Source organism: Scomber japonicus, chromosome 10 (genome assembly GCF_027409825.1).
Source record: "Scomber japonicus isolate fScoJap1 chromosome 10, fScoJap1.pri, whole genome shotgun sequence".
NCBI lineage: Eukaryota > Metazoa > Chordata > Actinopteri > Scombriformes > Scombridae > Scomber > Scomber japonicus.
The window spans coordinates 13,211,364-13,235,166 of record NC_070587.1 but is presented as its reverse complement, the minus strand read 5'-3'; the positions used below and the strand labels follow the sequence as shown (position 1 = coordinate 13,235,166).

At 38.0% G+C, this 23,803-nt stretch overlaps 4 protein-coding genes across 4 annotated transcripts in view; 3 read left to right on the top strand and 1 right to left on the bottom strand.

The window, feature by feature from the left end:
- Positions 1-552: 552 nt before the first annotated feature.
- On the top strand, positions 553-4,665 carry LOC128366398 (serum paraoxonase/arylesterase 2-like). Its single transcript, XM_053327096.1, has 9 exons — positions 553-711; positions 849-919; positions 1,010-1,065; positions 1,969-2,131; positions 2,954-3,080; positions 3,274-3,477; positions 3,566-3,647; positions 3,845-3,973; positions 4,057-4,665. Exons 1-9 carry the CDS (start codon positions 635-637, stop codon positions 4,216-4,218), a joined length of 1,071 nt encoding a protein of 356 aa, XP_053183071.1. The 5' UTR covers positions 553-634; the 3' UTR covers positions 4,219-4,665.
- Positions 4,666-5,207: 542 nt separating this feature from the next.
- LOC128365990 (serum paraoxonase/arylesterase 2-like) lies at positions 5,208-9,906 on the top strand. Its single transcript, XM_053326631.1, has 9 exons — positions 5,208-5,290; positions 5,530-5,597; positions 5,816-5,871; positions 6,099-6,264; positions 8,564-8,687; positions 8,785-8,985; positions 9,098-9,179; positions 9,426-9,554; positions 9,640-9,906. Exons 1-9 carry the CDS (start codon positions 5,208-5,210, stop codon positions 9,799-9,801), a joined length of 1,071 nt encoding a protein of 356 aa, XP_053182606.1. The 3' UTR covers positions 9,802-9,906.
- A 186-nt stretch (positions 9,907-10,092) lies between these two features.
- Positions 10,093-12,914, bottom strand: LOC128365988 (potassium channel subfamily K member 5-like). The gene is made up of 5 exons (XM_053326630.1): positions 12,729-12,914; positions 11,993-12,104; positions 11,231-11,397; positions 10,947-11,115; positions 10,093-10,808 (listed from the first exon to the last, which is right to left on the bottom strand). The coding sequence occupies exons 1-5, from the start codon at positions 12,912-12,914 to the stop codon at positions 10,093-10,095; spliced, it is 1,350 nt and encodes a 449-aa protein (XP_053182605.1).
- A 5,910-nt stretch (positions 12,915-18,824) lies between these two features.
- Positions 18,825-23,803, top strand: part of LOC128367095 (uncharacterized) — a 28,810-nt gene continuing 23,831 nt past the window's right edge. The window contains exon 1 of the mRNA XM_053327898.1: positions 18,825-19,015. The gene's annotated coding sequence lies outside the window, so the exon portion shown is untranslated. The remainder of the gene's footprint in view (positions 19,016-23,803) is intronic.

Sequence of the window (23,803 nt, the reverse complement as noted above, 5' to 3'; positions counted from 1 at the left end):
TCTACCAGGACTAAATCTGTGCTGATCACATCAGTCATATATAAGCTGAACTCATGTTCAACTCACAAAGTAGAACAGACTAAATCCATAACGTTTAATGCAGTCAATTGAAACTGGCATTTTTAGAGCTAGTTTGTGTTATTTGGCCCCGGGTGCAGTTTGGCTCCTGTGTCCTGAAACCATTCGGGTTCGTGATGCATTCAGGCACATCTCATATGCAGGATATTAAACTAACAAAAAAGTATGATGTTTAAGAGCTGTTCGTGGGTTTATTCGTGACAACAGTTAACTGCTGTGCTTGTTTTTTGTGTGTATGTTTTTCAAGTGTTTGTTTTTATATTTATTTATCAATGTGGAGATACAGAAACTAGACATGGCTGTATTTTCCTGCAGCTGCAAGATAAGGAGGAAAAGCGCCAATGTGTGAAACGTTAGATGCAAGCTTGTCCTTTGATATTTAAAATCGAAAGGTAACGATGCACAAACATTCAAAACAGTAAAGTTATTAAGGTGAGTTCACACATTTCCGATAGTCATGAAAGGCATCTTTCGTCGCGCCTGTTGTGGCACGCCTTGCCTGCAGCTCTTGGGTTTTTCATGGTGTTTGTGATCCTCGCCTGCCGTGATTTTCAATATGGGAAAGCTAGGTATTATATCGATGGTAATAGCTGCCTTATCTGTGTTTCTCGGAGAGAGGTTTGTCAACTTAAGGTAAACCAGAAAGCAACTGTATCATTATTGAAGCGAAAATGCTATGTTGTGGCGTTTAGGCTACTCGAGTTTTTCTTTCGTAAAGTTTTGTGGTGGCCACCTGCCTCAACATAACTTCAGTCTTTAAAACGTTGCAGGAAAAGGACCCTCGCCACTAGAGAGCTGTCCCAGAATCACCTCCCCAACTGTGTTGCACTTAAAAATATGGGTGAGTAACGCCAGGACCAAATGTAACCAAAATGTGAGATAATATCGATTTGGAAACAAAAAAAGTGAAGTGCAACTGTCGTGCTTTCAGATTATGGGTCAGAGGATATAACGATCCTTCCAAACGGGCTGGCATTCATCAGCGCTGTAAGTATGATCAGACAGATGTTTGCCTCCAGGAGGAGCAAACTTAGAAAATAGCAATGGGGTTTCTCTAGTTGATAAAGGGGTAAGCAAGCCACCCTCACAGCCAAACTCTTCCACCTGCTCACCTAAATTACATACTTATTATATAAAACTTTTAATGTCGGTTCGGACCATACAGTTAATGGGCAGAACCATTAAAGGACCAGTGTGTAGCATTTAGTGGCATCTATCGGTGAGGTCGGACATTGCAACAAACTGAATATCCACCCCCACACCCTGCCAGCCCCCTTTCCCTCCTTTTTCAGTTGTGCAGGAGAACCTACTGTGGCCGTGTAATTCACGTAAAACACAAAAAGCTCTCTGTGGAGCCACTGTTGAATTTGTCTGTTCTACTGTAGAAATATGGCAGGCTCTGGGCTCTGAAGCCAATTTGACATAGCTTGGGCACAAAAGACTCCCATAGACTTACATTGTGAAAGAGATGTCTGTGAATAAGTAGATACAACATTTACATTTACAACAGATACATTTTCTTGCAAAAGGACTAATTTAACTATCAGAAACCATTAGATTTGATCACATTTGGAAGCTCTGGAAGAACCACACATTATAGTTTGATCTCCTTTCAAGTTAGCCAGAGGACTAAACCAGACATGCCTGGTTCGGTTGCTCTGTGGGTCCAATGATCAGGGAGATCCGGGTAATTTTATACCCGGAAGTTGACCTTTTTTGGCGTCATTCGCCATTGTGCAATTTTCATAGTAATGAATGGGGAAGTAAGGGTTATATGCCACTGAATCTGGGCTAAAGCCTGGTCTCTGTCCCTGATCACATCTAATGTTATAACTGCTAGTAGTATAAAATCATAATTTATGTCTTTCTGTATATTTCTAATATTCCCAGGGTTTGAAGTACCCCGGATTGCCGGCTCATGATGTTACAGGAAAGATCTTCTCCCTTGATCTGCAAGATCCTCGGATTAAACCAGTGGAGCTGCGCATGCCGAGAAACTTTGATCTGGACTCATTCAATCCTCATGGCATCAGTGTATACACTGATCCAAGTGGTAAGAGCAACATAACGTATGACATAAATCCAAAAGTCTTAATCCAACTGCTCTGAAGTTGTTTCGTATTTGGACTCAAATTTAATGGCATTGATTTTCAATTCAAGTTCAGTTATATTTATATTGTGCCAAATCACAACAAAAGTTTTCCAAGGCACGTTTCACATAGAGGAGGTCTAGACTGTATTCTTTAATTTAATTAAACTTTTACCAGATGTATTAAAGATGTACATCTGGTAAAATAAATCAGTCACAGCTTCTGCCAGCAACCCCAGTTGACTTGACAGTATAACTATTGAAGCCTGCTTATAATGAGGTTTGTGTGCTTGCATGTGCCTGTATGTGAGTATGTGGGCAAACCTGTTGTTATCAGCTGCTGTGAGGACCTGTTGGCCCAATGGGAGCAGCTGTATTCTCACCGAATCTACTGATGTGTCTCTTTATATTTCTAGTGTATATTTCTAATGAGTAAAGTGTATATAGAAATATAAACAATCAGTCCAAGTCATTTTTAATCTGTCAGTGCAGTAAGTGGTGAAAAATGCATGGACTTCTATTGACAATTTGAGGGAAATCTACTACTTCTTAAAACTTGTGTATAGAGCAGAATGCTGCAGTCAGACCCTCAACAACAACCTTAAAGTATTTATTCTTATTTTAGAGTCCATGCCTACTGGTACTATCTTTAAAAAAATACACTTTTTATAATTTGAAGTCATGCATGACCTTCTGTTTTAAAACAATCAAACACACATACACACAGTTTTCAGAGTAGTTGGCAGTTTTCCAAAAATGCTTTTTTTTGTTTATTTTTATTTTCAGATGACACAATATACCTGTTTGTCGTGAATCATCCTCAACACAAAAGCCAAGTAGAGTTATTTAAATTTGTTGAGGAAGAATTATCGCTGGCGCATCTGAAAACCATAAAACATGAACTTCTCTACAGGTACAGTAAGGTGACAAGTTTAAATTGTAGCCATCATAGCTTGAGATTTACTGAATTGGGAAACATAGTATTGTAAAACAATATCATGTGTTAATATAGTTTTACATGAACTGCATGGTTATTGTAATTCATCATATAAATATATGGTTATGTATATCATTTTGTAATTCAGATTTTTTTCTTTTCTTTTTAGTGTTAACGACATTGTCGCTGTTGGAGTGGATAGCTTCTATGCCACCAATGATCACTATTTTTCCCATGAAATCCTTAAAGGTTTGGTTGAGCCTATTCTGGCTCAGCCTTGGGGTAATGTTGTGTACTACAGTCCTGAGGAAGTAAAAGTGGTCTCTGAGGGATATTACTTCACGAATGGCATCAATATCTCACCAGACAAAGGGTAGGAAGCATCATTGGTGCCATGCATGTGTTAATTCATGCTCTGAATGTCTTGATTTTGTCATTTTAATGTTCTTTCTTATTAATAGGCACATATATGTGGTAGATCTATTTGATCACAATGTGCATGTGTTGGAGCGGAAAGACGACAATGCATTGGTCTCTATGAAGGTAAATAACTTTCAGTAATATGCAAGTGCACTAAAGAGATAAATGCTGTTATATGAGAAAAGCCCTGCAAAGCTAACATACACTAGTGGAATTCTTTGACCAAATCCAGGAAATGAATGCATCAGGTCAGGGTAGAATTGTAATCAGGAAACAATAATGAATGCATAATATAACCTTGTCTGCTAAAACTTCACCAGTCTGTTGCTGTGGGTTCACTCTGTGACAACGTTGAAGTTGACCCTGAAACCGGTGACCTGTGGTTAGGCTGTCATCCTAATGGATGGAAAGCTTTCATGTTTGACCCCCAGGATCCACCTGGATCAGAGGTTTGTACCAAACAGGAGATCCATCTTTTACATTTACTCATTTAGTTATATGTCTTAATTTCACATTCTTATGTGTCCTCCAGGTCATCCAAATCCAGAGCATTCATTCAGAGAAGCCGGTGGTGACTCAGGTGTATGCTGACGATGGTCATGTGATCATGGGCTCCTCTGTAGCAGCTCCCTATGGGGGAAAGGTGCTCATAGGCACAGTGTTTCATAAAGCATTATGCTGTGATTTGAAGTAGGCTGTGACTCTTAAATATATGATTCTTAGAAAGCAGAAGAATCTAAATTTAATCAAGAAAAGAAAAACACAATATGCTTCTTTGCAAAGGACTTGAATGATTATATACATGGATACAATAGCACTACAACTACTGCTGGGAAAATGTTTGATCCTTTTCTACTAAACAGAATACCCCATAGGAGCTGGAGGAAGAAAGATAAATGCATTTACCTGAATTTATACTAGTGAGCACTGTTACTACATTATATTTGAAAATGCTTTCAGACACTGAAGTTACTGAACTGCCCAAATACTTGAAAAACTATGATAAAAGTAATATTTTTCAGACATGGAAAATGTTCATATAATTGTCTTGCACCATGGTTGCTTGAAAATGTGAAATCTTTCATATTAAATGGATGTAACTAAATGTAAAACATAAATAAAGCCATAAAGAGTCATAATACTTCTGGTGTGGACACTTGGATTCATTGGATCAGATGTGCTACAGATGTTTTATAGAGGTTTTTATACTTGTCAGATGAGCAAGAGGACAAAGAGCACAGTGACCTGATATCAATCTGCACAGTGAGGATACTTGGGGGGGAAAAAGTGAATAAAATGTCACTACTTGTCGATGTAGCAGATTTGCATAACTCAAGTCACACAAGTCATATTTTGTTTTCCTGGCCACCAGAAAAGTCATGTGACAGCCTGATATTGCATAATTTTGGGGCTATATTTAAGCAGTGCTGAGATACAAAGTGATCAAGAGTTAAATAAGAGTTGTAAATACTGATGAAAACATTACATATATGTCACTAGGTGAGACATTTTCACTAGAATAAGTAGGACGCCAGTTTGGAATTCCCCTTCTATTTACAGTGTTCATAATCTAATCATAGGGTAGATGTAAAAACACTTTTTGCATACATGCTGTAGCTCCCTCTTTTGTGCAGTGGTGTAAATGCACTCAAAGTGTTCCTGGGTAACCTTTGACTTACAAAGATGGCTGCCATGAAGAAAGCACTGATTGCCACTGTTGTCGCTGCTTTTGCAATGTTCATTGGACACAGATTTCTTAAATTAAAGTAAGTACTAAATTATTTTTGCAAGTTAATTAGAGATTATACAGGAAGTAGATATGTATAGTGCTGCTACCTAACAGTGAATAGTGGGATCATGTATGGGCAGGCAGAATTTACAAGTACTGTTTATGGACTGCCAAGCTCTATTAATCACACTCACAAGTTCTGGTAGACTTGCAGGTTATGGTTTTCATTATTATTATTGTCATAATTATTATACACATATTTAATGTTATCTGCAGGGAAGTGACCCTTGCTTCCAGAGAAGTGCCTTTGAAACACCTCAACTGTCATTATTTAGATAACATTGGTAGGTATTCCTGCATTTACAGTATGTTCTGGTCATCTTTAGCAGTTTCTTAGTTTGGGAATTGTCCTTAAAGTAAATGTGTCACTGGTTATTAAACAATAATCAATCAAATGTTATCATGAATGAGTTTAAAGTCCAGTCAACTGACAGTAGGTCAAGTGTCAAGTGAGTGGTGAAGTTATCACTGAAAACATAAATTAGATTTTGTTTTTTTACAGAATATGGTGCTGAGGATATCACAGTACTTAAAGATGGACTGGCCTTTCTAAGCACAGTATGTAATTATTTTTTATTATTGTTGTTGTTATAATTACAAGTCATTTATGAAGCTGTAAGACTTTTGCATAGTTGTTTGAACCTTAATTACGTGCAATTTGCACAAGAATGGATTGACAGCTTTACATTTATTGTGACTCCAAACTGTTTGATCTAATTATGAACCAAGTGGTTCAAACAAAATCAGTACAAACATCATTCATACATGCACTGTTTTCCACTCAGGGGTTAAAGTATCCTGGAATGCCTTCGTTCTCTGATGAACCAGGGAAGCTTTACGTTATGGACTTGCTACACCCAATACCAACTCCAGTGGAGCTGCAAATTAAAGGAGACCTTGACCTCAGTTCTTTCAACCCACATGGAATTAGTGTGTATACTGATGAAACAGGTGAAGTACAAAGCCACTACTTTTTCTTTTTGCAACACATCACTTGTCTGCCTCTGTGCATGAAATTATTACTTAATTTAATAAAGCTGATATGAATAATTTGAAAACCATACTCTGCACCTGATCCTGATGTAGACCAACATTACTTTAATCCTCACACAGAGAAATTAAATCATTGGAACATTTTAGTCCTTGATTCAGCTGTTAGACAAGTCATTTATGAGGAAACAAGATGACCTTTCACCTCTGACATGAGGGGTATACCTGCTCTCTCAAATAGAGAGATTAATGGATTTTATATTTGTCCATTATTAGTTCTAAATGTATATGTATCTTTGTATATTTGCAATTTAATACTGGAAACAGTAAATATGTGTGTATACCTGCCTAACACGTTTTTGCATGAAACTGTGAAAAATACAGGGACAAAATGACATAAGGTAAATAAAGTTCAATGCACTGCTGTGTTGAGTGCTTATCAAATGCATATCAAATGAACTGCACATAATCAAGAATAAACCTGTTCATTCAATAGATCAGAGGACCACATTTGTTTACTAGGAAGCATCTAGCAAAGAATTCTGTAGTATTAATCACCAACTGTAACAAAGCCTTACGGATACAAAGTATTATCATTATTTTGTGCCGCAGGTTACATGTGAGCAAACCTCATGTGTTTACTAATTTCGAAATTATTTGTTGTGAGGGAACCAAGCCTGTGTATGTAAAAAAAATCCTGAAAAAGAATGAAATAAACAAATAGAGGAGACCTTCATTTGTGTATTCAAATTTAAAAACGTGTTTTTCGTTTAATGAAATTACTTACCGAATAGAGGTGGACCCCTCCTGTATTTTTACAAATTTTAATTGTGTGTGTTATCTTTTTTTTAAACTTTTATTCAATTTTCCAAAGGCATACAAAAGTCAAATTACAAAATTACAATTTTCACAAGTTTACAAGACTGGTCCATAAGTGAAAAGAGAGAAGCACAGCACTCCAACAATATGAAAGTCAATCTAGTGAAACACATATACGGGTCAGATTCCCATAATGTTCCATTTCAAGCGTGTGCCCAGTTAGTTCAGTTCCAAATTGTATTTAACTCCAAGATGTTCCAGAGGTCTCTTCCATTTCAGCTGAAAAATATGAATCCTCCCATTGATGTAAAGTCTCAATTTTTCAAGAGTCATGACCTTGGATATCAGAGATTTCCATATAAGAACAGTGGGAGGGTCATCTCCTATCCACTTCACCATGGTTGCTTTCCTTGCCAGCATTAAGAGTGATTGAATCACTTCCTCATGTTGTTTAAGAAAATTTGGGACACTTCCAAGGACACATAGAAGTGGATTTGCTGACACCTGTTGTCCTATTGCAGCACTAATGTTTGCACGTATTGCCCTCCAGAATACCTGAATTGTATTGCATTCTCACAGGCAATGCAACCTAGTACCTGTGTGACTTTTACATTTAGGACAATTTGGTGAAACTCCTGCTGTATATTTACTATAAATGTTTGGAGATATATAGATATTATGAAGGACATTATATTGTTGCAAAATGGAATTTTGGAGGGTAATCGCAGTCATTCCACATTTTGTCACTTATCACACATTTCAGTAAAGTACACCATGATATTTTAAGCCATGCCAGTTTATCCACATTCAAATTTAACATTTCTGAATAAAATTTCAACACAAAATGTTTTTGCTCTTTGTGATTCAGAAAAAACATCTCTAATGGACAAGAGTCGTTAGAGTATTCCAGTCAGTTGGTTTTCTCATACACATAATGTCTGACCTGTAAATATTTATAATGATCATTCTTGGATATGTTGTACTGAGTTTTCAGTGATTCAAACATTCTGAATCTCTCTTTGTGCGTGTGTGTTATTTATTGCCCGAAAAAAATGGAATATGGCTTTAGTGTTTACAGATTGTGCTGTTTGAGAGATTTGCATTTTAGAAGTGGACTTCTGGAAAAACAATTTTACTCATAGCTTCTTGATTTTTTTTATCAAAGTTACAAATTGATTTATAGGGAGACTAGGATAAATACATGCAACAACAAGCAACTGTGATGAAGAATGAAGTGATAAATATTAACACTAAAAACATGAAACATGTTTTTGAGTAAAACATAAAAATTGCAATGGTGTGACTGTAATACCAAAATAAAGGTCAAACACAGACAATTTTAAACTACACTATGAGGTCTGATGAGAAATATGTGTGATTTTAAAATGTTTAAGATAAAACAGGAGAATAATGACAACAACACAATGTCATTCCTTTGCAGATGACTCTGTGTACCTCTTTACTGTCAACCACCCTCAACACAAAAGCCAAGTAGAGATCTTTCGTTTTGTGGAGGAGGACACGCTTATACATCTAAAGTCTATCACCCACCCCCTACTCTACAGGTATGTACTATACAATAAACCCTACACAGTATTACCATTTTTTTCACTTGATGATCCTTGCATGATTTGCATTTCACTGATATATCATCTCTTTCAGTGTGAATGACATTGTTGCGGTCGGAGCAGAGAGCTTCTACGCCACAAATGATCACTATTTTATCAGTGATGTACTACACTTTCTGACTATCATGCTGGGTCTATCCTGGTGTGAAGTGGTGTACTACAGTCCAGAGGAAGTGAGGGTGGCAGCCGATGGCTTTCTGTCCTCAAATGGCATCAACATATCACCTGACAAACGGTTAGCTCATATCAGCAGTCACTGATGATGTGCACAAGCATATTTTTTAAAATTTCCAAAGCACTAAGATAATGTCATGCTAAAGTAATAAAACAGAAATGCTTCTTTTCAGGTATATTTATGTTTCAGATATCATAGACCACGAGATTGATGTTTTTGAGAGACAAGAAGGGGAACAATTAGTGTATCTTAAGGTAATGCATGGTTTTCTTATTTCTTCCCTCAGTAAATAGGACATTAAAGGAATAGTTTGGAATTTTGGGAAATACTCTAATTTGCTTTCTTGCAGCAAACCCTTTTTACATAAATGAGATTGAAAAAATGTTTAAAAAAAAAAGAAGCAAATAACTATTTTTCCCAAAATCTTTTATTTTATCAGAATTGTATCTAAACGACACCATAAAATGATCAGCCCTCATTTATATAATGTTTCCAACCAGTCTGTAGCTGTTGGGTCACTGTGTGATAACATCGAGGTGGACCACAGATCAGGTGACGTATGGCTGGGTTGTCATCCAAATGGAATGAAGTTGTCAAAGTTTGACCCTGAAGATCCACCTGGCTCAGAGGTTGGTATTTTTTTAAAATAATTAAATTATATGTCTTAGTTATTGTTTGAATCTACCTGATCTTTTTTTCCCATGTGTCCTCCAGGTCATCCGGATCAAGAACATTAACTCGCAGCAACCAGTGGTGAGCCAGGTGTATGCGGATAATGGTCATGTGATCATGGCCTCCTCAGTAGCAGCTATCTATGAGAAGAAGTTGCTTATTGGCACCGTTTTTCAAAAAGCCCTTTTATGTAACTTGAAATAATCTTTGTATTCTGTATCAATGATCACTACTGTTGTACAATTATGTGAAAATGCTGTAAAAAAAAAACAAAAAAGAACCAAAATCCTGATCTACCGTTTGCAAGCGGAGAAAAACCCTCACTAAAAGCGGTTAAATATAAAGTAATGTCATTGTAAGTCAGGAAACCATCTGATAGTGCAGCCATATATTTTCCATGAAATGAAGTATGTACATTATGATACTGTCCCCAGAACACAGTCTGACTGGTTCTACAGTTTTGGTAAAGGTGAAGGAAGTTTTAGTAACAATCTTTTATCCCTTTTCATCTTTATCAGTTAACAAATCTCCCTCTGATACTTTGGATATTGTAAACCTAGTCCCTCCACTGTCACTAAGCTGTAGACTGTCTTCCTCTGTGTTTTCTTTGGTGGGTATAGTAAAGTTTATGCCATCATTTTCTGAATCAAATGCACAGCTGTCATCGTTCTCATTATCTGTCCTCACACATTCTGCTGGTTCAGGATTTCCATAGCTTTCTTGGATCAAAGAAGGCTTTTCTTCTCCTTCTTCTTCACTGCTTCCCTGTTCGGGCTTTGTGCTCATGAACACTTCACTGATACTGATCATGCGTCTGTGCCGTGGTGAATGCTCCAACGTCTCGATGTTAGTGGCCAAGATGTCACCACAGCTCTGTGAGCGATTTATGTTTTCTGCAGGCTTTGTTTTCTTCGCTGTGATTGCAATCTCTTTGATGACAGTGCTGTAGTCATCATCCTTCTCAGAAAGGAAGTTGAAAATATCAATAACGCTTGGCTTCACATTTAGGTTGCGCTTTTCTTCTACAGGCTCAGGTTCCAGTTCACCGAAGGGTCTGTGTCTGTGTCTTCTTTTCTTTAGCACCTTGTGAGCTTCCACTACCATGTGGACGTTCCAGCTGAAGAACAGAGACAGCCAGGCCAGGCCCATGTAGATCCATACCTCTGCAAATACTCTGTACAGTGTGGGGTATATGATACTTGGATTCACACCTGAAATGAAAGTAGATATAATTTTTTTTAAAGTAAACCAAACTAAATGTTTAGAGCCATAAAGAACATAAGACAAGTATTACCTTAGATAAAAAGCTATGGCGTCTGTCATTACATTATACCACAAATTAAACCTACCTGCCACATAATCTCCAAAACCAACAGTTGTGAGTGTGATGAAGGAAAAGTAGAGACCCTCCAAGTAGGTCCATCCTTCCACAGACATGAAAACAAATGGAGGGATCAACAGGTGCACCAGCAGCCCCCATAACAGGAATAAGGCTGTACAGGTGAACTGGACCTTTTTCTGATTAAAAACAAAAACACATCAAATGAAACATGACATATTATAACTTTATGGAGCTCTCGTTTAATACAGTATTCAGATTAATACAAGCTCTGGTTTTCTGCCAGACTCTTACCACTGAAACGCCTTTACGAATCAGAACCTGGGACAGACGTTTGGCCCGGTCTCCAAAGAATGAACCCAGCTCACTTATCCACACCAGACACAGTGGGATCCCACACAGACCATACAGAATGCAGAACACACGGCCACCTTTAGTCTTAGGGGCAACATTACCGTAACCTGTTGAATAAAAGAGGAAATATTAAAGCACAACACAGATGTAGGGATTTTTATACAAAGGGTGTCATTTATTTGATTTTTAAATGGCTTTTTAAAATTCAGAATAATTAATGAAAAATCACCATTTACAACTGTTGATTTTTTTCTTTTCTCAATCATTCCACTGTAATTACTTCATTCCTAACTAGTAATCTAATGTGCAGTTATGGATGGTAGCAAGTCATTAATCAGGGTTGTAGGTTTCTGTTACTAATAAGCCACCAAGATGAATTAAAGAATTAACAAATTTTTTCCAATTTATTTCCAATAAAACATTAATATAATTTGACCTTATAAAGTATGCCATATTATACATTTACATATTTTGTCTTTCTGCCTGAGCAAAATTAGTGAAATGCCTAATTATAGTATACCACACCTAAATAAACACAATGAATAAACAATGTGACAATAAACAATTTACCATTTTGTGATCTGAATAATTTTGCCAAATTACAATGTAGGGGAGTCCTGTTGTCTGAGTGCTTCCCCACACATGAAGAGTAGTTTGTGAGTTTAATGAATTAGTGACATATTCTGTAGGCTTCATACAAACCTATAGTTGTGACAATGGTGGCAGCAAAGATGACAGAGTTTGACCAGTCCCACTTTTTAAGATCCTTATCCCCAGTGATGGTCACACCTTGACCTGCAGCTTCTGACACAATCTGGGTGAGTAAAATAGACAGTCTTGAGAAACCCCCATTCACACAAACCACTATAACTGCTGCTTCTACTTTTCCTTAACCATACCAACAAAACATCTTACTGACTGACTGTTTTTATCATGGTTTATTCAACCAAACTCACACTATTGAGTCACACCCATGCAGTCATTCAAGACGAGACACACCTTGAACAAATGTTCACATATTTGTGGTTGAAGGGTACGTGCACCTTTTCAACACAGATGTTGAAATTGTGAATGTTTTTCTCAGCTCATAGTAAATATGAGAATAATGTTTAAACACACTAACTTTAATTCGTTTGGTTGTGACACGATCCGCTTCTGGTTTATTTTTTCCCCTTTTGTTTTCTTCTCCAAACCAGGAAAAACTGGTTCTGAGGTGTCCTGACATGCAAGTTCTCTTTTACACTCTCATGATGTGTAGCGTCTGATTTCCTGTGGCTACATGAATACAGTCTAAATCAGTTTGAATTATTTGACTTAATTACTTATATCTTTAACCTCACAAGAATTGATGGGATTTCCTCTAATTACTCCTGTTTGATAAATGGGCAACTCTAACAGCCATGGTATTTGTCTGTCATGTCATCAGATGAGTTTTTACCTCCAAAATCTTATCCAGATCCTTTCTTGTTAAGCAGGCGTAGTTCTTCAAAAGTTTCTCCTGTTGAAAGAGATATTTGTCTCTGGCTGAAGTCCAGTTTGGCTCCTCAAGAATTTGGAATATAGCCGCCCCGATCGATAGGTAGAAAATGATGCATGAAGTTAAAAACGGGCCCTTATCAGCCATAGTAAAGTCATAACTTAAGCCATGCGACGCCGAACAGCACGGTATATTCCTACAGAGGGCTGTCGTTATCCTACCTGCAGTCTTCTTCCTGGATAAACCCTGATGGGTTACACTGTACTCCTCTCAGCGGAGACTGATACAAGGACAGCTTTATTGTTCAGTTATAGCCCAGTTAAAAAATCAGTACATTTTTTAACTGTTTGTAAGATATTTTAATTAAGATGGCTATTTTAGTTACACTAGCCTAAAACGATTGATATCCTTAACAATTAAACTAGTTCGCGTCCTTTGCATAACAGCCATGTGGCAGAAGCATTTCTTTCAACATCATAAATGGCTTCAAAATTGTCCAAACCATACAATTTAAATCGCAAAGTTTGTGTGTGTGAGTGTTTGTGTGTGACCCAATTGATTTATGTATCTTTTCGTGTTTCCCTTTCTTCCAACTTTGCTTGATTGTAGAATACCTGCGTGATGCAGTTATGGAAACATCCAGCAGGAGGCGACATGTCTCCTACTGTACACTTCTTCAATAGTCATACAGGGCTGTGTATGGGTGTGTGCACATACATGAGACTGAATGTTTTGGCGGTGACGGTTGCCGTTATCTACATGTGCAGACTTTCAGAAGGCTGGAGTCAGGCTGGTGTAAAGTTAACCACACTGGGTGGATCGTGGCTGCTGGGCATGATAATAGAGAGGGGTGTTTTCCTCTGTGTGACAATATGCTGCATGTGAAAGCTGTATGGAAGACTTATTTGGGTTACCCTGTGTACTGAATCTAGGAGAACAGAAAGTTCAAAGAAAGGTCGATAAAACAATTAGTGGATTGAAAGACATTATTCTGTCAACTGTTTTCATAATCACTTCATAATTTTGATTTGTTTTATGAGAAAACAATCTTAAATTGGTTGAGCTTCTTAAATATGGATGTTTGTATGGTTTCTTTAGTCTTCTGTGACAATTAACTGAATATTTTTGGGTTGTGGACTAAACAAGCAGTGATCAACATTTTTCACAATTTTGGTCACACTTTGTAGACCAAACAACTAATTGATTCATAGGCTAATAAATTATTTGCTAATAGATTTATTAGAAAATATTTGTTAGTTGCAGCTAGAGTTGCAATGAATGATTAATCAAGTAATAGATTAATAGACAAAATCGCCTGTTTTCAGGTATTCAGATTTGATGATTTAATATCTTTCTTTGTTATATGTGATATTAAACCTATTATCTTTGGGTTTTGGACTGATGGTCAAACAAAATTGCAATTGGGAAATTGTAAAGTTCATTTTTCATGATTTAATTATATTCTATAGACCAAACAATTAATTAATTAATTGGGTAAATATTCAACAGATTAATCAATATAAACAATAATTGTTAGTTGCAGCCCTAAACATGCTGTATTTATTGTGTTATGGCCAGATATATAAGGGTAACCTACTGGGACAGTGACAACACAGACAAATGGGTTTTAGGTAATACTGACACAGATGCTCCAGCTGCAGCAGCTGAGCTCTCCTGCACCTTTGGGAATTTCACATAGCTTTTTAAGTAGATATGCACATAAGGTCATCCAATAGAGCCATACTTGTGTATTTGTGTGGGGTACATATTGGTGCACTACTATTTGTGGAGACATACAAATGGTATTATGTACTTACAATGTCTTAATTACAGGGTTAAATAATGTGACCTTATTTCAAATCTGAAACATTAAGTAAGTGATCAGATCTTGGAATCTATCATAACACAATATCAAGTATTAATCACTGGTTTGTAATGACCAACTACTTGTAGCGGTTTGTAGCAATTAGTGCCTGATGTGTTTCTTAGTGACTATAGAAATGTGTGTACTTAATTGCAATGTGTTTCCTAAAACTGTAACAGTGCCTTTGTCTTCATATCCTTGTGAGGACACTCATTGACACAATGCATTCACAACAGCGCCCCTTTGTGGAGCCACCTGCAAAGTTAGAAACTTGTGAAGTCAATAGTTCTGCAGACAAAAGGAGGCTGTTACTTCACTGATATCAGACTGTTGCCGGTCACTAAGTTGGCAGAGAGCCCATAGTTCAATAAAAGCTTAATCTTTGACCACACATTCCTCTGATGTCCAGACCCTGATACCAAGCGCTCAGGTATACACACAACCCCACAGAGAGAGCTGCACCTGTTTTGTACTGAGTTTGACATGTTGTTCACCAATCCTCATGACAACAGCATCCTCTAGACGCCTCCATCAGTGCACCCCCATTCATTTTTTTGGATGTTTGGATGACGTCACCCGCCAGCCACTGTGCTTTAGTAATTGGACCTGTCACCTGACTCACCTGTAATGGTAAATAAACAGAATATTTTTGGCATATGTGTCAGGATGATTCATGTTGTAGCCCACTTCCTGGTTGTCCTTTACCTTTGCAAAATACCCTAACAACTAATCTATTAGGTCTTTAAGTAACGTCCCCACCTCTGATCTCCACCCATCACCCCTTCAGTGCTTCGTCATTGTAGCTGCGTCACCGCCTCTTGGTGTGGAAACCTGATCGATAGTCTCCAACTTGCTATGAAGGGAAACACCGGAACTACACGGCATAAAACTAAAGATGGAGAAAAGGCGCAGAGGAGGCATCTGTCTGCTCAGGTATGACTCGAGTGCTCAGACACTGTTGTTTATATTTCAGATTGCATTTCTAGCGAGGTTTTCTTTATTTATTTTTTTTCCCGGTTACTCGCGTCTGCAGTTCGGTTAGAGTTCACTGCTCCGTATTTAGAGAGCTTATGCAAAACACGATGAGGTCAGGGATATTTGTGTTGTCAGCCTACTACACATAGACCGTAAGAAATAAGACTGGTAAACCACTGACTGTATAGACTTTTGACGATTTTAGACATGATGAGAAATGATCAGAAATGTCCGGAAAAGGCTTGTTGTGAGGTTATTTAGAGACTCTGGGACCCAAATACTGATCATAAACCAGATAAAATAAACAAAGCTAAACTTAAGTACTATAGCTGTCATGTAAAATAAAACAAGTACGCTATATGCTGGTTTAAAAATGAGGCTGGGAATAGAAGAGGAAATCTAGATTAAAATCTGTAGGCCTACGACTTATTTTTGACTTAAACAAGTGATTAGGGTCAAACTGATTACATAGTTTTTCCCTGTTTTTTTTTCTCAGAAGGATTCAAGCAATATATACTGTGCCTTAATTCTCAGCTGTTCACATCCTGATACAGGCCTTTCACTTATTTGATTAATTAGTAGTAGTTTATGTGCTCATGCTGCCTTTTTGTGATATAAGGTGCAGTCTGTCATTTATCATGTAATGTAGAGGTTCCCCCAAATGATATACATCTCCTTGAATATGTCTGCTTACCCATTTTTTTTAAATTAAATTTTTAAACTCTGTTTTGTGTGTCCTCCTCCATAGGCAAAAAAAATCCTTAAATCAATTAACACAGTCTTTCTCTGTCTCTCCCTCTTTCTGACCCGGCCGCACTGTCTGGGACTGTCTATACAATGACCTTCTACATGGATATGTTGTGAGTATCAATTACCATTCAAGTTGTTTACAAGCGTGTATAGATGTTAAATAAGGGATTTGAACTGTAGTCGTAGCAAGGCTCTGACCAGATCATTGTATATAATGTTTATTTTGAGGGTGATGTGTTATGTGCATATGATACATCCAGAGTAGCAATTATTTTACTTCAACTAATGTACAATAGGCACACATAATGACTCTTAATTTAGCACAATATAATTTGAATAAAATGCGGATTGGCTGTGTAATTATACACTGCTGCTCTCAGCTGCAGAGAGGCATTTCATCTATATTTATGAAACAATTCAATGAAGTCATAGCTCATCAGTCTTTATAGAGACTATTAATTCTTGATGACATCTATTTTTTTCTGCCATTTCCCCTGGTATCTGACTGCAGAATTTTATTCTTCTGCATGCATGTTTTTACTGTAGCTGTGCTTGGTTGCATCTACAACAGTGATTCCTCCTTTATTTGAGTGAGAAAGCCACAGCGTTTTATTCAACCTTGACAAATTCCCATCATCCTGGTGGAAAAAAGGGCAACGAGGCACTGATTGAACTGAAACCCCAGTGAGAGTTTATAGATGAAATTATGGGACAACTCTGTTATTGACCCGCTGGTGTGTATATTAGGCTAGTTTTGGGAGGGGTAGTGTGAAGGAGTCCCCCTGAGGCATCTGAACGCAACACACATCTTTATCTCACTGGAACACATGTTCCCACCGTGCGTTACAGCTCGGTGTTGAGTAGAGTTGAACTGGTGGAGATCCTTTCTCTATCTCACAGCAAATGAATTATATGAATGAATGAGTTTAACTTTCACCATGCTGTGTTTTTGTCAAAAGACTCAAATTACACATACTTAACACAGACTGTGCAGTGTTTTAGAAAACGTATCAGTGTAGTTGAGATATAAAAAATGCAATCATGGTGCAATATTGTATATAATTGGAAAATTGAGGGAAAACCAAAATTTCTCAATTTCCATGTCCAACATTGACTACCCATTCAAATAAACAGCATGCATGTGGAGAGGTGGCTTATTTATTGTTTCCACCAGGTGGCAGTGCAAACTAAGACAACATGTTAGATGTACTTAGGTGGCTGAGAATGTCCAACACATTTTGCTCAACGTATTGTGAGCCCCAGGGCTTGGTACAGTGTTTCAAATACCAAATGGCATCCAGGCAATCCAAGCACATACATATTCATATAAGCATTTTATCTCAAATCCAATTCGTTATTTTGAAATATCTACGGATGCAAAACAATGTATGTGGCAGTTTTACTAGCTGCAGGGCATCCAGGAGTATTTTTTATGTTGAGCTGTCCTGTGCTATTCTCTGTGTGTATTAGAGTATAGCACAGGACACATTCTTTTTCTCGGAAATATTATGTCTTATGTCTTATGTCATTATGTCTTTTGTTAAGTTCCCATTGCAGACACATCACAGTGTGCAGTTATAGTCTGCAAGCTGTGGGTGAATTTAAACTTGGCCTAAGAGAGGAAGGAAGGGGAACATGTCTGCTGGTAGAAAGGGGCAGAAACATGGAACATTCCTGGTTCATAAATTCTTTATAACATAATGGTGCTTTATGAATATTGATGTGCTGTTACCATCTATCCCGTTAGTGCTCTTGAGAGCTCAAACCCTGTGCACAAATAAACCCCTGCAACTGTGCCTCCATCACATCCACTCAAAATTCATATTTAAAGCATTTTTCAAAGCTGCACATGTTTGTTTTACATGCGATATGAGAGGGAAGGCAGCGGCGTGTGTGTGAGATGCATACCCAGATGCAGTATTGGAAGTCACAGGGAGATGAATTGGGTGGAAATGGTAAGGGACATTATGTAATCACTGCGTGATGGAGCCAGCGAGGGATAAAGATGTTCCAAACAACACAACCGTCATGCTCTCAGCTGGAGTAATGCACTGCACCGTTTTATTTGTGTGTTTTCTAGTGCTTTTGAGCAAATGAGCAATAGTGACAGGGGAGTGTCAGTCAGTGTTTGGGTGTGTCTGTTGTGTCTCAGAGTCTGTGGTTCCAGTCTGTCATTGTCTCAAGGGACTGTGGGGCTGTGAGTGTCACTCCTCTCTTTTCTGTCTCTCCTCCCTCTCCTGGGTCCAGCCCAACACCTGCTCCTTGCAGTAGGCACAGGGCAGGGTTTCCTAAGCAACTGGAGGCAAGTAGTTCATATAGTCTTTGTTTCTCTCCCTCGCTTTTCCTCTGTCTCTCTGGCGTGCTCATTCCATGTCGAACTAAAGCAGAGAAAATAGAAACTGGACCCAATTACTATATCCATAAGTACTAGCTGTCCGTTTGTACCCAGCCAGGATTAATCAGACCTCTTCCTGATGTTATAGTAAATGTTTAACACCACCAGTTTGAACACTGCTGCTGTGTGTCGTCACTCTGCTTTGTGACCAAAGTCTAAGAAGAAAACAGTGAGTAGTGACTGCTACAGAGACATTTTCTGTGTCCTCTCTTGAATACGGCGTACCCCAAGCTTTTTGAAAACCGCTTTGGACTTCATGACAATGTAAGTCATTGGATTTGTGCAATCACCTTAATACTGATAAGATGTTTTTCTAAAACCAGTAGCAAGCAAATTGGCCAGAAATGACATGTGCCACTGCTGTGCATGCCACATGAACTTGTCTCTGTGAGACAAAGGTGATGGTGGATGAGAGAATAATGAACCCTTTTACTTCCCCCCTCTGCCTATGAGCCGTACAGCGCTAATGGGGTCAGGCAGATGGGTGGGGACCATGTAGGGGTCCATCAAGACAGCTTTGTGTGTATGTGTGTGCATATGATCGTACTTGTGTGTGTGTGTGTGTGTGCGCGCGCGTGCGTGTGCATGTTTGTTTTTGAATTTTTGATCTTTAGGGTTGGTCTACTGAATACTAATGAATTAAAATGTGTAGGGCTGCAACTAATGATTATGATTCCGATAAGTATTTTGATCAATTAACTAATTGTTTTAGTTGATAAAATATCAAAACAGTGAAAAATGTCCATCACAGTTTCTTGGAGTCCATGGTTGACATAATCAAATGTCTTGTCCCAATTGTCCAAATAGTCCAAAGCCCAGTAATGTAAAGCAGTAAGACAGTAATGTAAGAAAAGTTCTCACATCAAATTTTGGGCATTTTTGCAAAGGAACTAAACAATTAATCATAATCAAAATAGTTGCAAAATTAATTTTCTAAGGATTAATGAACTGATACATTTTTCAGCTCTTTAAATTTGACAGACAACGTTAATATTGTTTGTAAGTACTAACTTCGATCTTACCAACATATTGAATATAGGACTGTACTGGGGTCCCAAGGTGTTTATAAAAATGTTAACTAATTTCTTCTCTAAATATTACTAGCTAGCTTTAGTTATCATTTTTTAATTAGTCATTATTAATAATCTTTTATCATTAGTACAGTCTTTCCACAGCACCTTCAAAAATGAATGCCCCTACACCCTGATAGTGTGTGATACTTAGGTCCTAAGAAATTAGGAGCCATGGCAAACAATACTCAGTAAATAGTTCCATCTATTAAAACTGCTCAGGCGGAATTGGGTGCTTTTGAGTAATGTCCCAAGGGACCCCCAATACATTAAGCTAGTATTTTACGCACTAATTAAAACACAAAGAGAAAACAATGGTGTGAAGTCATTAGGAACAAACTAACTGACAAAGCCATGAAAAATTGGACTGATAGAATAAAGCACATGTGAGATATGACAAAAAGTTTTCATCTGTTGTCTGCGGGTATACTGATCTATGGGATTAAGGTCCATTTGCATTGATACTAGTAGACATCTGTGATTTATCAGTAGTTTTTAACAGCTGGATTTGACTTTTTCAGGCTTAGATTGCTACAGCATTTAATATTAACACTGCTTGTCTGTTTAGTGGCGTGGAGCAGTTCTCATCAGCAGTAGGCTGTATGAAAGTTGTGTCCATCTCCTCCGCTCCTGCATGCGGTTGTGAGGCGTGCTAGTCGCTGCCCAGCCTTCAGAACGAGACTCCGCCTCTTTACGAGCATCGGACACCTTCAGCACAACAAAGCATGTGTCGCTCCGCAACATTGTTTCTCCACTGAACGGGCGGAATATAGGATTTTGTCGGATTTTTTGCTGCCTGCTTTGACATTGATGCTTATCCTAGAGTAGGTAAGCCAAGTTTAAGATATATTTTGCTCTGGCGCTGGGGAAATATTAGTGTTTATTTGTTTTGTTGTGCATTCGGCGCCATTTTCATACACAATTTGTTTAAATACCCTGGCACGTTGACCCGATTCAGCCTATTACTGTTCTGCTGTTTAATTGAACAAAAAAAGTTAGAAAATGAATTCTATGTATTAAGCTAAATTAATATGCGACATTCATGACTTATTGAAGCAAATTAGAATGATAAAGGCTCTTTTGCTTTATTAAAATAGTCTTATAGTAGTCTAAATAAATGAAAAGTGGACGCAGCCGTCTTTTTTGGAGAACGAAAACAAAAACAAAAAAGAATAAGCTTGCAAGTTATCACTCCACTGAAGTAAATCACACAATTTGGATATTTTCTGGAAACTAAATTGATAAAATATTTGTTTTTGTGTGAAGTCTTAATGCATTAAGCCATATTGATATTTTAAAGTACGATAATGATGAATGATAACTATGGGGGAAATAACAAAATACATGATTGTGTGAAAAATGCAGGCACACATACTTTTTTCAACAACTTAAATAGTTATTGTTCCACAGGATACACTTAGTGTGCCTTGACTTGAATATACTTCTCTGTGAGCTGTGCTACAGCGATCTCTAAGAATATGTCTGCCGAGATGTTCAGATGTTGTTTTTCCATGCTGCTTCAGAGATGGCTCTGCTTTTGGATTTCATTTTCTGCTTGACATGACTCGCTTTTACCCCAAGAGGAGAGTGTATAGGTTAAAAATATCCATCTTCGCTGGAGGGTGGTATATGTGAATGTGTGTCTGCTTCTGTACTACTCTTAACGCACTTAGGAGAAACTCATCCAATAAGCCTCATCTCCATTGATGATACTGCTGGATATATATAGTCAGATAATCTTTTATGAAGCGCTGCAGATATGACGTCGAAAGGACGAGGGGGAGACAGAGGCAGCATATGCAGTACAGCTGGCAAGAGCCTGCATGAGCATCAAGAATATATACAGAGTTTTAAAAATGACATATAGATAAGATCGGGGTGCCTGGGGTTTCCTGTACTGCTGAATCAGCACTGCTAAGAGCACAGAGCTGCTGAAGTGATGCTGAAGGATGTTTGTGGCTCTGCTGTGTGAGAGTGAGGTCACCAAGGTCCCTGAAGAGCTTGCTGGTGTTAATCCTCTTTTGGGAGTTATGATGCATTCGTTCAGTTAGACTACTACTCTGTTGTGTGAGCAGCACTAAATATGAACAGACTCCACATACACAGTCCCTTGCTCCTTTCTTCATGAATGAGAGAGCCAGAGGATTTGGCTAACCTAGAGACATGTAAAGTTTAAGCTTAGTAAAACTTTTTGCACAAATAGTTGCAGTATGATTTTAAAATATGGTAATTTCTGTAATAATAAATACACATTTTGATTATTTTGACTAATAAATCATGACACAGATCTGTATTTTAGTCCTATATAAAGAACACTTCTTTCATAATGCGCACTAATGTACAGATATGTTGTTCTTTCAAAGGACTTTGGTCATTGTACAGGGTACAACGAAATTATGGGTGCTTAGCCCACACTGCAAAAGAAGACAATAAAAACATACATGACATAAAACACCTCCTGGTATAAAAACACAAAAAAATAAATGACAGACACAATGGATTTAGAATAGCTTTTAGGGATACTGCAGTAAATCAATCAAGCTACTTCATTCTTTTCCCATGGTGGTTCATGTTACAGCATCAGGAGCACAGACCATCTGTGTGTATTGATTGCTTTAGAACTGAGCCTGAGATCGGTTTACACCCAGGACAAGACTAAAATAAACCTTTTGTAGAATGTCACCTTTGGGACAAGTATCACTCAGCTCACCTAAAAGATTTGGTATCTCAGGATCCATGATTACAGTACTTCATTCAACGTTTGATCACATTCTTCATTTGTTGCAAGAGTCACTACTTATTTCTCTTCAAAATCTTGAAAACATGCATGTCACGCTGTGATTGTTTAAGAAGAAGTACATCTTCTGACGTTGCTGGCCAGGTTTGCTGGCGTTAAGTGAACATATGAACAGTTTAGCTCTGCACGTGTTATAGCGTGTATGTGTTGGCATGTGTGTCTGTGTTTACTGAGAGAGGTTAATAGGAGCCACCATGTGGCCAGAGGACTGATATATTGGCCTTCCACTCATTTCTGTTGATTTTCAGCCAGGTAGGCGGAGCCCCCCATAAAACCATGAATCAGCAAAGCTGATTGCCACTGTGCTTCAGCCAGCGCTTCTCTTTTGCACACACACACACACACAGATGCATACACACCCACAGAGACAGACTGAGAGACAGATAGAGAGAATCGGAGTGGAGGGAGACAGTGAGATAGATACTGTGGGCAGGTAGATAGAGATAATCTGACTTGGTCACTTGGGGCCTGATTAACTCCAAACTCCTTCTAATGCCTTAAGCCTACACAAAGCACCCAGGAAACATGCTTTCTTTACGTCCTAGTATTCCTGCAAGCTAGTATTATTTCTGAACTTCTGTCACTTAGTTTTTGTTTTAGTTTGTTTTAGTAAGGAAGGAGCAGTAACATTATTCAAAATAAATAAAAATAATCTTTATTAACAATAAAGGATACTAATCTAAATAATACATTTAGTATTCTGTGTATGTATGCGGCTGTGCACACATGTGTGCTGCGTGCAGTACACTGTGAACATAAATACATGAGCTTGACTGTAAAGGCTAACTAATGAGCTGCTGCATCTTGAGCACACACGCTATTTATATACTATACCTCCTCCCTCTGTGCAAGCTTCCCAATTCAGCTCTCTTGTCTCATTTCCTTTCACACATATACATCACATCAACTCACAGCACTGCAGCATCACTGGCAAATAATATCAAGGCTTTGAGATGAGCGTGTCTTTTAAGCAGTTGGAGATTGGGATTCAAGTACAGTGTGAACTCTGTTGCCCTTTCCCCTAAGTGAGATTCACTGTGTCAAATTAAATCTCTTCAGATTTAAAATCTTCCTATGGGAGCATTAAATTCAATTAAAAGTCACAGAAACTCTAAATCAAATCTTGATTCAACCCCAGCACTGGCGTTTCCACCTGATCCAGCAGCTCTTTGCTAGCTCAGCCTT